We start from the raw sequence: 15,548 nt of genomic DNA, 5'->3' as shown, positions 1-15,548 counted from the left end.
ATGATATGATATTATAATATATGATATAATATAATATGTAACATAATCATATGATGATACTTTCTAACCTATTTTCAGTATATGGAATTCCTACTTGTACATGTCCAGCTTTACTGGGGTGAACTAGGAGGGTCTGCTTTTAGAACCACAGTCACAGGGAAAGATGGAGAGGCGGAGAGGATGTAGAAAAGAAAATGCAGTGAAAAGTGACAGAAAACTGGAATGCTAATTCACATGAAGTTTTTTTTTCTGGATTCATGTTACTAAAAAGGTACATTTATGAGATGGCTAAGCAGGAATAGGGATGTAACCAATCATTGTGGAGTAGTTTCTCTGAATTTGCTTCCAGGTAGGTGATATCTGTTTCCCATGCTTTCATCTTGGTTAGTTCTCGTGGGGTAAATTCATGTTTGCTTTTGGGGTCACTTGCAGTCCATTTGCTGGGGTGATGGCAGACAGAACTTGATCATAATTTACCCTGAGTTCTAGACCCAACCAAGAGGGTAGTGTTCTGTCCCTTCTTAGATCTCTCTTACTTGTACCTACTATGGATAAGTCAGCCAGAATCTTGAACTGTTAAATCTTGGTGCTACTTAGGGGAAAACATTACTAAGGATACTGTTGCTGAAGGATACCAGCTTTGAATCAGTTGCTCATGTCATACAGTTCCCTGTGTAAGAATAAATAATAGGTTATTCAGGTATCTTTGTGGCTACAAGTAAGGAGAGATGGGAATGCTGTTATTCACACATATGTACTACTAGTGGGCTGTGCTGCGTGTGCAGTTGAGGAGTATAGAAAGCATAGGCTTTGCCAGTTAAATGCCTTCTAGTCTAAGGTGAGAGAAATGCAATCACAGAATAAGTAGGTAATAGAATAGTAAGACTTTTAATTGCAATAAGTTTGATACAAGATAAAAGTCAGAGTAGGATGGAGTTGCCAAAGGAACTGGAACTTAAGGTAAGAAGACAAATAAGAGGAGAAAAGTATTTTTAAAGGAGTACTTAAAGAAATGCCTCGAGTATGCTGGCTCACATGTTTGAGTCATTTCTTACAGCTCTAAACTAGTTCAAAGAACTACAGAAAGATTAACCTGGTGTAAAGTGATAAGTAATAGGATAGTTCTCTTTAGGAAAAGGCCTTTCCTTGGCTGTAAGACTACAGTCAAATCCCAAGTGAAGGCAGGCTTCTCAAAGAGCTGTTCCAGCTACCCGCCGAGAGGAGCAGGGTGGTAGAAGGGAAAGACCACCTGAGTTGAAAGTCGGGAGGCCTGGGTGCTGGTTGGGGCCCCCACGCTGATTCTGTGGCAGGATGAGCACATCCCTGAACCTCCCTGAGACTCTGTTCTCGTTATTGTAAAGTGAGGTTTTGGACCAGTTGGTCTTTAAATGCCTTCCATCTTTGAATTTCTTTCACTCCTTGTCTTTTCAGCCAACATAAACTTACAGATCTAATACTTGTTCGTGGCATTATTTTGAAAACATAGGACGAAAACAGAAGTAATCTTCTTTATTGAAAACTTACTTTTAGAAAATTTTCAGGATTTGCTGTTTGAACATAATTTTGGCAGTGTGATAAAAGGATGAAACTCATTTGTATCGATATTATCTTTTCAAATTATTTTGTTTTGAACTTGACAAAATTAGGGCTGTGTTCCCTTTTCTGGGACACGTTTTGATTCTTTTTTATTTCATTGAGATGGAACTCTTAGGGTGAGAGTCAGAGACCAGCCAAAGTGTTTCAGACCCCCCCTCATTTCTTATCAAACACGGATACCTGAATAGTATCCCTGTGTGACTTGCCCTGCTCCTGCCTCCTACCTGAAGGTGAGCCTCTAGTCACTTGACAGGCCCTGAACCTCAGAGTTGGTGTAAATGGGGTCTCAGTTGCTGGAGAGGGAATTGTTGGGGGGAGGGGGTTGCCTCAGCTGACAGCCAAGCCACTGTGAGACGTCTTGAGTGAGAGCTGGCTAAACAGAGACTGTGTTCTGTGGCAGAAATTGTGAGTCCAGGGAGAAATTTACTACAACTAACTTTTATCTTATAACTTTTATCTTTAGGGGGTAATTTTCTCCCTAATTTGTCTGTAGAAAAATATATTAAAAAGAGCAAGATAGGAAAATTCCTTTAAAATGGAGCTTTACTAAAAGAAGGGATTTTTGCCAATTTTACTCTTCTCCCTGTCTTTCAGGAGAGGGTGCACCCTGCTTACCTTTTAAACATTTCTTTGATAGTATCTCAGCAAGAAATGATTCATCTTTCCTAGAAATGCTACTAGAATATTTCTGACTAGGGTGATTTTCTGTTCTTAAAATCTTTTAAATTTTGTTATGCTACTAAGGCATGCTTATTGAAAGTTTTAAAAAAGCATAAATGTGTAAATTAAAAACAAATGAAAATAGCCTGCATCTCTTCCCCCCCTCTACCCCTCTCGTTAATTCAGTCTAAAAGCCATTCAGTAGAGTTCAGAAAGGTAGGAGTCTGTGTGACATAAAACTTAGAAGCTGTAAGAGAATAGATTGAGAACTAGAGAACATTAAACATTTTCTGCATAGAAAAAATTCGGCTACCACATGGACTGGAAAATCTATTTGCAACTCTCACGTTCAAAGGGCCGATTTTCCTTATACGTAAAGAGTGTATACACATCAATTAGAAAAAGAGCAACCCAACAGGAAATCTGCAAGGGAGAGGAACAAACTGTTCATAGAAAAGACTCGTTAGCATATGAGAAAACGGCTGTTCTCATTCATAAGAGGAATGCAGTATACTGAGATACCACTTTTCATCTGTTAGATTGACAAAGATCCAGAGTTAAAGCATCTTTTGAAAACTATGAGGAAGCAAGGACTTTCAAAACTTGCTGGTTAGATTATGAATTAACACAACTTCCATGGAGCACAACTTGGGAATGCCTAGTAAATTTACTACTACAGATTCCTTTTGACCCAGTAATTTCACTTCTAAGAATTTATCCTACTGATAGACTCCCACACAAACTGCCAAAGGTGTAAACTTATTCGTTGTAGCATAGTTTGTAACAGCAAAAGAAGGTTAAAAAACAAATGTCCATCAATAAGGGGGTGGTTAAATAAATTACACTGTATCTATATAATAGAATACTATGTACTCAAGAACTCAATCCCATTCACAATCACAACGAAAAGAATAAAATACCTTGGGATAAATTTAACCAAGGAAGTGAAGGATCTATACAATGAAAACTACAAGACTTTCTTGAAAGAAATTGACGATGACATAAAGAGATGGAAAGACATTCCTTGCACATGGATTGGAAGAATAAACATAGTTAAAATGTCCATACTACCTAAAGCAATATACAGATTCAATGCTATCCCAATCAGAATCCCAAGAACATTCTTCACAGATATTGAACAAACAATCCTAAAATTCATATGGGGCAACAAAAGACCGCGAATTGCTAAAGCAATCCTGAGCAAGAAAAACAAAGCCGGCGGAATCACAATCCCCGATTTCAAAACATACTACAAAGCTACAGTGATCAAAACAGCATGGTACTGGTACAAAAACAGGTCCACAGATCAATGGAACAGAATTGAAAGCCCAGAGATAAAACCACACATCTATGGACAGCTAATCTTCGACAAAGGAGCAGAGGGCCTACAATGGAGAAAAGAAAGTCTCTTCAACAAATGGTGCTGGGTAAACTGGACAGCCACATGCAAAAGATTGAAAATTGACCAGTCTTTTTCACCACACACCAAAATAAACTCAAAATGGATCAAAGACCTAAAGATTAGGCCTGAGACAATAAGTCTTTTGGAAGAGAATATAGGCAGTACACTCTTTGACATCAGTTTCAAAAGAATCTTTTCGGACGCTGTAACTCCTCAGTTGAGGGAAACAATAGAAAGAATAAACAAATGGGGCTTCATCAGACTAAAGAGCTTCTTCAAGGCAAGGGAAAACAGGATTGAAACAAAAAAACAGCTCACTAATTGGGAAAAAATATTCACAAGCCACTTATCCGACAAAGGGTTAATCTCCATAATATACAAAGAACTCACACTGCTTAACAACAAAAAAACAAACAACCCGATCAAAAAATGGGCAGAGGACATGAACAGACATTTCTCAAAAGAAGATATGAATATGGCCAATAGACACATGGAAAGATGTTCATCATCGCTAATCATCAGGGAAATGCAAATCAAAACTACACTAAGATATCACCTTACACCCGTTAGATTGGCAAAAACATCCAAAACCAAGAGTGACAAATGTTGGAGAGGTTGTGGAGAAAAAGGAACCCTCATACACTGTTGGTGGGAATGCAAACTGGTACAGCCACTATGGAAAACAGTATGGAGATTTCTCAAAAAGTTAAAAATAGAAATACCCTATGACCCAGCCATCCCATTACTGGGTATCTATCCTAAGAACCTGATATCAGATATCTCAAGAGTCCGTTGCACCCCTATGTTCATCGCAGCATTATTTACAATAGCCAAGACGTGGAACCAGCCTACATGCCCAGAAACTGATGATTGGATAAAGAAGATGTGGTATATATACACAATGGAATACTACTCAGCCATAAAAAAAGACGAAATTGGCCCATTCACAACAACGTGGATGGACCTCGAGGGTATTATGTTAAGCGAAATAAGCCAGTCAGAGAAAGACGAACTCTATATGACTCCACTCATAGGTGAAATTTAGTATATTGATACGGAGATCTGATCGGTGGTTACCAGGGAAAAGGGGGGGTGGGGAGAGGGCACAGAGGGGGAAGTGGTGTACCCACAACATGACTAACAAAAATGTACAACTGAAATCTCACAAGGTTGTAATCTATCATAGCATTAATAAAAAAAAATACTATGTAGCCATTAAAATATAAACTTCATGTGGCATTGTCTAAGGTATACACTAAGAGAAAAAAATATAGATGTATAGAATATGCTACCATTTGTGTAAGAAAAAAGGGGAAAGGGTAGTAAATGTATTTGCTTGTGTGTGCATAAAATGTTTCTCCAGAAATACACACAAGAACTGATGACATTGGTTGTCTCTAGACTGAACAGCTGGGTGGCTAGAGTACAGGAGTATGAGAGACACTTCAAAGAAGACCTTTTTAGGTCTGTTGAATTTTTAACCATGAGGCTTTACCTATATAATAAATAAATTTTCAGTTAAAAAATTGAAACACCTTTCAAGTCAAAGAAAAAATAAAAAAGTGTCAAATTTATCAAAAACTTTTACAGATCCTACAGACGTAAGCATTAGATAATTTTTTTCTTTGCTACAGATACCTTAACTATCTCTCTGAAATAGGATTATTTACTAAATTTCTTGAGTCATTCCTGGAGTGATCCATATGTGACTTTCTTTAATGTCTTGTGAGTTTATATTTGTTTATATTTAAATTTTTTGCTTTAATGGTTAAAACTGAGATTTGTTTGTCGTGGATATTTTTGATTGTTGGTCATCTTTGACCTTTTTTTTAAATTTTATCAGGAAGATTGTTGCTGAGCTAACATCTGTGCCAATCTTCCTCTATTTTATGTGGGATGCCACAGCATGGCTTGATGAACAGGCTAGGTCTGTGCCTGAGATCTGAACCTGTGAACCCTGGGCCACCAAAGCGGAGTGCGTGAACTTAACCACTACACCACTGGGCCAGCTCCCTTTGACATGTTTTGATAGGGATATTATTGAGACTTTGTAAAAGAATTGGGAAGATTTCTTTTTCTTTTTTTTTTTCTCCCTTGCTCCCCAAGGCAGACCAGCTGAGTTGAAATTCTCTCGATACTTTTCCCTACACACTACTTGTCATTTTACCCACAGGAAGAAGAAGGAAATACTTGCAAAACACAGAAAACCACCTGGCTTCAAGATTGTGTTTTATCCTTATCTCCAACCAATGATCTGATGGTTATAGCTCGGGAGCAAAAAGCTGTATTTCTAGTGCGTAAGTACTCTCTTTTCAGTGGCCTTTATTTTAATGTGTAGAATAGAGCAGAAAATGGATTAAGTAGGAAAAAAAAATGTTATTTCCATTGTATGTGTTATATGGTGGCATTCTATAGTTTATTTTTATATATTATGTAACACTTTTTAATCCTTTTTAAAATTTTTCTCTCTCTCTTTTTTCTTTCTTTTTCCTTTCTGTTGTGTCTCCTCTCTCTCTTTCTTTCTTTCCTGGCTGCAGATACTTTAGCTGTCTCTCTGTGGTGCTGCAGAGGCAGTACTGGGCATGGTACAGTTCTTGTAAGGGGCAGTTAGAACTAAAAAGGTCGCTGACCCCTTCTTAGTGTGTGATAATGTGAGTGAGGTGATTTTCAGCTATAATTTGAAAACTCACAGTGTAATTTCCTATTTGGGGCATAAGTTCTCAGGTCATAATTTTTTTTGATTACAGTTAAAGTTTGGGCGTACATAGGATATGAAAACCTATTTAAAATGCTTATGAGATGGCCTTACAAAGCAGATTTACTCTCTAGTAGCATAAATCTAATAGATAAATATTCTCTGCCATCTGAAGATAAAAGTAGTGTTATAAATAAAATGTCAGTGGTACATAAGAATTAATAAGTTTATTCTGCAAGAACTGTGACAACATGATATCGATTTAATTGGAGGAAGGAGAGACTGAATGCTAGGAGACTGATAGAACTTTATTAAAATCTTACAGAATATTTTAAACATTATCTTATATTTGCTTCTGAAAAGACCCAAATCAGTTAATACAGAACAAATAAACTTTGTCCTCATCATTCTAAAGGGAAAGAGTGAAATTTAGAAATTACTGTTGTAGTATGCTATAGTTAAAGTTATTTTATATAACTTAACTTTTTCAGCAAAATGGAAATATAGTGATAAAGGAAAGGAAGAAATGCAGTTTGCTGTTGGCTGGAGTGGGTCTTTGAACGTTGAAGAAGGGTAGGTACCAGTTAATTTTTTGTCTCTGTGTTAAATGGCTACGTGAAATTGTTTGACTTGTAAGTGAATCTATTAAGAAGCTTCATCATTTGGAATGTTTAGTAAATGTATATTCTTCCCAACTTTAGAGATTGTAGAGCATGATTCAGTCAGCAAATTTTAATTTTACTCATCATGTGATTACTTTTAAAAAAATGCTCATTTGGAGAGGATTTGAAGAAGAGTTCAGAGAGAATCCCATAACATCCTTTCCACATTTTGTCTTTTCTCTCTGTTCTCCATTACTAACTTCATTCAGCCAGAAAGTCAAGGGCAGTCATTGTCTTCTCTGCTTTGCCAGCACTGGGCTCGTACTTGAAGGGGACAGTGCTACATTAATCCTTAAACTCATAAAGACTTCAGAAATGCAAGTTGGTATATTCAGGTTTCCTACTGACCCAGTAAGTTTTAAAACCAGATCTCTAGTGTGGTTACATGATGGAGCTGCTAGCCTGCAACCTGGAGCCAAAAGCTGTTTCCAGTTAAATTTTTATAACTGAAAACCATGATCAGAATGAATAAGATTCTTCAGACTTTGAATTTATATAAAAGACAACCAGATGGAAGGCTATAGTGTGTGCCTGGCCCATTGCAGATGCTCAGTGAAATGTTTTCTACTCTTATCAAAGTAAATGATAATACTTCTCTTTATGTCATTTAGTCTAAGCATTTTGAAGACATTTAATTTCTGTCAGAAATGCAAAGTAAACATAATGATTCGATTACTTTAAAGACAACAAACAAAAAGGTTAAATTTTGTTCATTGATTACCTAAAAGGATGGATGGGGCAAGAGTGTTCGTGATTTCTTGGATTAGCTAGTGATGGTCCTGAGGTTTGACAGGTTAAATAAGCGTCAGTCAGTTGAAGCTGTTTTAATTTTGAGCCTTGGTCTCTGAGCTCCTGACAAATTTTTCAGATCTACACGTCAGAAAAAAAATCCCTTAAAGAACATCCAACCTAGCATGTGCTTAGAAATAGGTCATCAGGGGCAGTTTCTGCAAAATATAAAAGAAGCAGCCAACCAATTGGAAATACAGTAAGTCTCTAGCATAGTGTAATCTGCAGAAATGTGATTGACACTTCCTGCCACCCTCTGCCCGAGTTCTTAGCTGATGTGGAGGAGAGGGGGCCAGTGGGAAATGAAAGCCTGGTGATCAGTTGATACTTTCTCAGTTCTGTATGTAATCAGTTGTGTATAGTAAAGTTTTGCTTTTTTTTACTCTCCTGCTTTTCATGACAATACAGAATGAAAAATACTGCTTTTTATTAACCTCAAGTGAATGTGACATTACCTTTTATGTGAATGAATTTTTGACCCTACTTATGGTAGAGTTTTACTATATTTTTGACATTTTGCATTGAATAAACGTGGTCCACAGAGCTCATCTTCCTCTTACTGCCCTTTAACACTAAATTACAGAGAATTAAAAGTGATTGATAAATCCATTAGATAAGCATATCATTTTGTTTTTGTTTTCAGGGAATGTGTAACCAGTGCTCTATGTATCCCACTTGCAAGCCAAAAGAGGTAAGGATAAATAAGAGCTATTCGTTTTCTTTGCCTTGATTTCTGAGCCGTGAAGGTGATAAATTTCGTCTGTTACAGGAGTTCCACTGGCCGTCCTGACTGGACCTGCATTGTGGTAGGCTTTACCTCAGGCTACGTGCGCTTCTATACCGAGGTGAGTCGGTGCTCAGCACTCAGAAAACACCAGCTGACGGGGATACCTAGTCATCCCTCCCCACGGTACCCATTTGTGACTCATTAGATGCTGCTTGGGAGTGTGTAGTTGATACTTGATGGGTGTGGAGGCTGGTGGGGGGAGCAGGGTGGTGGTGGAAAGTTCTGGTAGAAGCTATGGAGAAGAGAAGCTGTATTCTTCTAAAAAGAGATTCGCTGGTCTCCATGAAACAGTGCTGGGGAAATGATGCTCTCTGCTGGCCATACCTGTTCAGGTATATTGGTAAGAAGACGATCAGGGCTCTTCTCTGTGCTTCCTCCTAGAGTGGTGTCCTCTTGCTTGCACAACTTTTGAATGAGGACCCAGTGCTACAGCTTAAATGCAGAACCTATGAAATCCCACGGCATCCTGGCGTGACCGAGCAGGTAGTATAAAAGAGTGTGCAGTAGCTTTACTTTGAAGTAGCTTCTTCCCTCTTGATTGGCTGAAAACTTAAAGATGTCCTTGTCTGTGGCACAGTTCGCTGTGCTGTCATGTTCTAGAAATATAACCTATTTATAGCTGAGTAAAGAATACCAGTGTTGCTTTTACTTAATGAAATATTGTATGTTTTGTCCTACAGTAAAATAAAACACTTTAGTCAGAAGCCAAAAAAGCTTTCTTATTAAGGTAAAGCTTTCTACTTAAGGCAAAAATGCGGTATTATATAACTTTATATCTTTTTTATTTGGATTTAGGTGTCAGAGTTATACAGAGTGAAAGAAAAAAGTTCTGGCCTTACTATTAATACTTCTACTACATTGTACTTACCTGTTTCTCAGAAAAGTGGTTGTTAAGTTTTTGTTTATAGTGGAAAATATTTTATATTTATTGAAGGTCTTGACAGAAAATAATACTGTTTAGTATCTAAGGCTCTCCACAGTTTTCATTTCTTCCTAGGTACTGTGTGAGATTTTGATTATCTCACAGTCAAAAAATAAATGTAGAGCCACATAAAGCAATGTGATTTTGTTTGGCTCACATAATCAAAACTATACAATATGCCATCCTTCTTTGTGCTACTCTGCCTTCAAAAGATTTCAAGTAAACAGATGTATATATTGTGTGCCTATGTCAACTTAAATTGTATGATAGAGGTACTGGAGCTATAGGGACTGAAGCTATAGAAGACACTTAGCAATCTAGTAAGAGAGACTAGATTAATACCTGTTAATACCTGTGAATGAGTTAATCAGTAATATAAAGCAATACGTAATTAATTGCTAATTTATATGGACAGACTAGATTCTCTACAAATTTGGAGAAAGGGGAGCTCCGTTAAGACTAGGACAATAAAAGAAAATTTCATTGAGGAGGCAAGATTTGAACTAAGCTTTGAATAATGGGTATGGAATTTAGTTAGTTAATGGGAAAAGAGGGGAAAGAATTTTAGGTAGTAAGGAGAGAAATGAAGGAAGGTTCGAATGTAGGACTATGTATGAGACAACAAAGAAACCTATGTTAGAAAAGATGAGAAACTTTTGGATAGCCAGAGTGGCCAAATTTTTCATAAATTTGAAAGCCAAGTAAAAATCAGAATTGATTCAGGAAATGAAGCTGCTAAAATTTATGAGAAGGAAGTGAGGTCATCAAAGGGATATTGAAGGACTCTTTCTTCTGGATGAATTGGAGTTGTGAGTGCCTGGAATTGAGGAAGTTAGTTACCTGTTTTGTTCAGTTATCTGTAATAGACATGGAGTTTTGGGAACCAGGGCTGTAATGGTGGTGGGAAGAGAGAAAGGACCACTACAAAAATCATTTTAAAGGAACAGTTGACAGGACTTAGTTATTGTGTAGAGATGTAGGATATTAAAGAGAAAAATGAGTTGCCTCTAAGATATCCATCCTGAGGAATGCTATTGACAAAGTTGAAAGAGAGGACTGCTTTGGCAGTAAATAAGGGTTATTAAATTTGGTTTGGACTTGTTGAGTTTGAGATGATGGTAGGAAATAAAGTGAAAATACCTGTATGCCTGTAATGATGTTACCGAACAACGGGCTCGTTCTGCTCCCTGTGATCTGAGCCAATTAATAACAACGAGTTAGGGATCGAGAAAGGAAGTTTTAATTTGATTAGCCAGCAAATCGGAAGACAGGTGACTAATGTCTCAAAAAATCCATCTTCCAGGGTTACAGAATCTTGAGGCAGTTATAGGGGCAAAATGGGCAGGAGTGGGTTTAGAAATGTCAGCCTTCAGGCATGACGGACTCCAGGATCTTTCATTGTCCTTTTCTCCTATCAGTGATGATGAATATCTTGTAGGTGTGTTTCCTGCCTGTGGTCAACCTGTTCCTGGTAGAAACTCACAGAACAAAGTTTTAATTTATCAGGCTATAGGAGAGTACATACGTAGGCGGAGGCCATAAATCAGGAGAGCATGTGAATCTTTTAGAGTATGTGCAGAGCAGTGAGTAGTCACACAGAGGAGGGGCTGGGGTCATTTAGCGTAACAAGATGGCCTCACTTATGTTCATGTACAATGATACAGAACTACTGTCTAGGGACGAAGACTAGATTGAAGGTGGTGGTTGAAGTCATGGATAAGGAGCAAATTCTTCCAAGCAGAGGATATGGGTAGATAAAACTGAAGACTTCATCATAAAAAGATAGGAGAAGATGAAACTATTGAAGGAAACAAAGAAGGAGCTGTTGGAAATCTAAGAAGATGTCTGTTCATTGAAGATTATCTCTCAAGATCTGTTTACCATTTTTCTACAGATTCTCCGGATGGTGAAGATTCTTTAGACACTTTAAGCTTGGTTATGTCTTTAATACTCTTTTTTTTTTAGAGCTGGTGGAAAAATGTAATTATCATTTAAATACTTGCTTGCTATTTGCTATCTGAGTGACGAAAATCTTTTGGCTGAAAAATAATTCTTATTGAACATGGAGAGAGAAGTCTTTGTTGTTGCTCTCTATGCTGCATAAGCACCTCTGGATCTGATACCTCAATTTATATCTTGGCTGCTTCTTCTCTGTACTCCCAAATCTATTAAAAAACATGGGAGCAGATTTCCTCTAGTTCAATTTTGGGGGCGATGAGTGTAGTAGGGGTGACAGTGGGTCATTGCGGGAGAAGATTCCAAAGAGAGATCTCTTTCTAGAATGTTACAGAAACTTCTGTGGCTTCTGCACAAAGATCTCTGTCACCTAGCACAACTTCTGTAGCTTTTGGACCATGATGTTTGTATTAGTATCTTGAGGAAGACCATCTGTTTTTGGAGATAATTGACTTGCTGGTGATTAGTTCCTCGAAGGCAATGAGGAGGCTCTCTCCCCACTGTCATGCTCAATGAACTGCGCAAGCTTGGCCTTGTGGACGGGTCATGTGAGCTGTGAGCACCCAAGTCAGCTGCCTTCCCCCTGGCTCTCACCCCTCATGGCCCACAAATCTCTTTTAAAAATTGAAACAGCCCACTAATCCAGTGGAAAAAGGGCAAGACAATTCTCAAAAGAAGAAATATAACTGGTCAAAAAGCATATGATAAAATTTTGAACCTTAATAATAATCTAAGAGCTATAACCAGTTACATTTGGATAATTTTTTGCCTTTCCGGTTGGCAAAGATGAAGATTAACAAAACTATTGGTGACAATATGGAGAAACAGGCACTCTTATGTATTGTTGGTGGAAGTATAAAGTGATAGGTACTTTCTTGAAGGCAATTTAATAATGTGAATGAAAACAAAGATTGTGAATACTCCCTGACCCAGTAGACCCACTTGAGGGAATTTACATGAAAGTAATGTGGAAAGATACATACAGAAGAACGTTTATTGCAGTGATGTTTATAATAAGGAAAATGTATTAATTGATGAACCAGGCACGCAAAGTTCCTGCTTTCATGGAGCTCACTGTTTGGGGATAGTGGAGGGAAACCAGCAATAAACAACTAGAGATACGAAGATGATTCCGGTCTCTGATAGGTGCTGTGGAGGAAGTAATCATGTTGAGGAGATAGCAGTGTGGCAAGAGAAGGGAGAAGCTATTTGAGACAGAGGCTCAGGAGCAGCCCCTCTGAGTAGCTGCATTTGAGCTGAGACCTGAGTGATCAGAAGAACTAGGCAGGTGAAGATCGGGGAGGTGAAGGTCCAGCCACGTTCGGTGCACTGAGGTGATTCAAGGGGCAAGGAGAGACGACATTAGAGGTATGTGCCGGATCTTACAGGCATGATTAAAGAATTCGGGTTTGATTCTAAATGCAGGAGGAAGCCAGTGGAGAGTTTTAGTAGGAGAGTGGTTTGATTTGCAGTGTCTCACGAAGATCATGCTGGCTGTGTGGAGCATAGACTGTAGGGAGCAAGAGTGGGAGCAGGAGGCCAAAGTCAATGTCCATCAGTAAGAAGTGGTGAACTGAATTTTGGTACATATAATGCAATCCTGCATAGCCATGACAAAAAGTGATTTGCTCACTTATTGAAATGGAAAAATATCATTGACATATTATTGAGTAATAAAAAACATTTCATAGAATACTGTGTGTGGTATAGTGTCATACAAAAGCGTATAAGGATGTGTACTGAGACATGTCTGGGATTTCAGATGAGTTTCCTTTTTTCTTCTTTCTACTTTTATGTATTGTTCCTATCTGCACAATAACTATATTTCATTTTTATGAAACATGCTTTTTTTTGTTAATCTCACCATCTGTCCTGAAAGTATTATTCACCATGCACAAAAGCTCATATTTGAGAAGAATTTTAAGTCCTTGACCAAAACGCATTCTGAAATTAATTTTCCGTTTATTTTTACTGTTCCTTTGCCTCACATGGTTCGTCTGTTGGTAGTTGACAGTGATTTAGTCATCATATTTTTTATTTTTCATTAATCATGACATTCGGGTATAATAGAAAAACATATGCTTATCTGGCTATGATGAAAATGTATTCTTTTCTTCTTTCTTACTTCTTTAATAGAATGAAGAGTTAAGTATCTTGTATCCAGCTGCCATTGTGACTATTGACGGATTTAGCCTTTTTCAATCTCTTCGTGCTTGTCGAAATCAGGTAGCAAAAGGTAATTTTTTAGTAAGATGTATTTAACTTCTGATGATGTTCGTCTTATTTAATTTAACCTACTTAGAAAATTAAATGTGTCCTCTAAATTAAAAAGGTCTTTCAAACTAGATTTATGGAAAAAAACCTGCTGCTGTAAAAATGGGACCGCATTGTTGGGTAGATTGCTTAGTAAGATAATGGCAAGGACTGAATCATCACCACTCTTGACATTTGCCAGTGGAGAGTGTGACCAGCACAGGCTTTCTTCACTGACACAGCGATAGGTCTTGGCCCGTGACGAGAGAGATTTGTGCCTGTGTTGAGAATCAACATTGGGGTGAGGAATTTAATTGCATCTAGCTAAGGAACCAAATTTCTCACTAGATCAGCAGCTAGGGGGCCAATATTCTAAAGTCTTGTGATTCTACATGGCTTCTGTCCTCACTAGGGGTAAAGATACCATTGTCTTAGGGGAATTTTTCCCTATGGCAGGCGGAATATCAGTTTCTTTTGGCTAACTTGGAACACTTCTGAATGGAGAGGTTAGAGGACTAAACGTAATGTACATATGGGTAACTACATTATTTCCAGAGTTGGGGGTGAAAACTGTCTCACTTTTACTACCTGTAGTTTACATTCTGATGCTATTATGTCTTTGGAAGAAGATATTGTATTTCATTAAATTCAAGATGCTATTGATTATAAGATGCACTGTTATTTTATGTACCACTAAGAAGCAAAAATGCTGCCAGTGAAATACACACCATCAATTTTAAGATCCCAGTTTTAGAGATGTTCAAACATGAGGAAGAAAAGCCTTAATTACAGCCAATGAAAATACCAGTACTAGTGCTGACTTCCTCTTCTGGTTTTGGGTAGAAGAAGGGCCTTATTGGCCCTAAAACAAAGTTTAACTCTTAAATGATTTAGACAGCTGCCTGGAAATATAAGTTAAATAGGATGTGTTTGCAGATTCATAAAGGTTGTTCATAAATCCAGAACTAAACTGTAAGGTGTAAAGTAACTTCCTATAGGGAAAAAAATGCAGCATCTTACATTGCACTAGAAAAATTTTCAGTGTCTTTGTAGTGGGTTGATGTGATTGGTAAAATCCTGAAGTCTTGGTTATGTGGTTCTTTAATAGTACAAGATTTTCTATAAAGTCAGAGTTCGTTTGAATTTTTATACCTATTTTCATAATCTTTTAAATTATTTAAATGCAGCCCACTGTCATTGTCATTTTCTTGGGAAAATTTAAAATAGTCACCATTTAATATAAGTGCCCAAAGAGACTGGCAGTTTTCTGTAAATAATAATTCTGTCAATAAAATAAACTAGAAATAGACAATTGTGTTATACCTGGTATTGTCAGCATTTAAATTCCTGTTTATTTTGTTATGTATAATACCATAAAGCCATTTTGTCTCCCAAGAAGTAAGTAAGCTGTTTAGTGCTCTCCTACTGTAAATTGCTCTAAAAGAATTCTAATTACTTAGCCACAAATTGTTGTGACATTTATTTTGGGATGTAGGAAAATTCTGTTTTCTTGTCCTTACTATCAAATCTGAAGTCCCAAGAGGATTATATTTTTCTTTATTAAAGTACTTTTCTTCACTTTCCAGAGTAAGCAACCAGAATCCAGCTGTATTCTTATGCATGAGAATTTACATAAACCTATGGCAAAAGGTGTAACTTGCTTTTTTTCTCATAACTCACTCACTAGGTGGAAATACGTTAACAGCGGCATTGCGTTAATTCTTTCTGGCGATGCTGTTGCTGTTAAGCTATCTTTCTATCAAGCCTGGCCTCGGTTACTTGCCTTAGAGACCTTGCTGTGTGTGCTCCTGCCAGGCATATAGAGC

General features: G+C 37.5%; 1 protein-coding gene across 3 annotated transcripts in view; it reads left to right on the top strand.

Annotated features, from left to right (window-relative positions):
• The window catches only part of RAB3GAP2 (RAB3 GTPase activating non-catalytic protein subunit 2), a 100,415-nt gene that overhangs the window by 33,934 nt on the left and 50,933 nt on the right, over positions 1–15,548 (top strand). For all 3 annotated transcript variants that reach the window (XR_006891042.1, XM_046678398.1, XM_046678397.1), the window contains exons 3-8: positions 5,832–5,955; positions 6,845–6,926; positions 8,448–8,495; positions 8,574–8,649; positions 8,973–9,074; positions 13,606–13,705. Coding sequence is in view for 2 of the 3 variants with exons in the window: in XM_046678398.1 (XP_046534354.1) it covers positions 5,832–5,955; positions 6,845–6,926; positions 8,448–8,495; positions 8,574–8,649; positions 8,973–9,074; positions 13,606–13,705 (532 nt within the window). In the remaining variant the exon portion in view is untranslated. The remainder of the gene's footprint in view (positions 1–5,831; positions 5,956–6,844; positions 6,927–8,447; positions 8,496–8,573; positions 8,650–8,972; positions 9,075–13,605; positions 13,706–15,548) is intronic.

This window comes from Equus quagga, chromosome 12, assembly GCF_021613505.1.
Source record: "Equus quagga isolate Etosha38 chromosome 12, UCLA_HA_Equagga_1.0, whole genome shotgun sequence".
In the NCBI taxonomy this organism is placed as follows: domain Eukaryota; kingdom Metazoa; phylum Chordata; class Mammalia; order Perissodactyla; family Equidae; genus Equus; species Equus quagga.
Note: the sequence above shows the minus strand (reverse complement) of the source record. Positions and strands in the feature narration are given on the sequence as shown.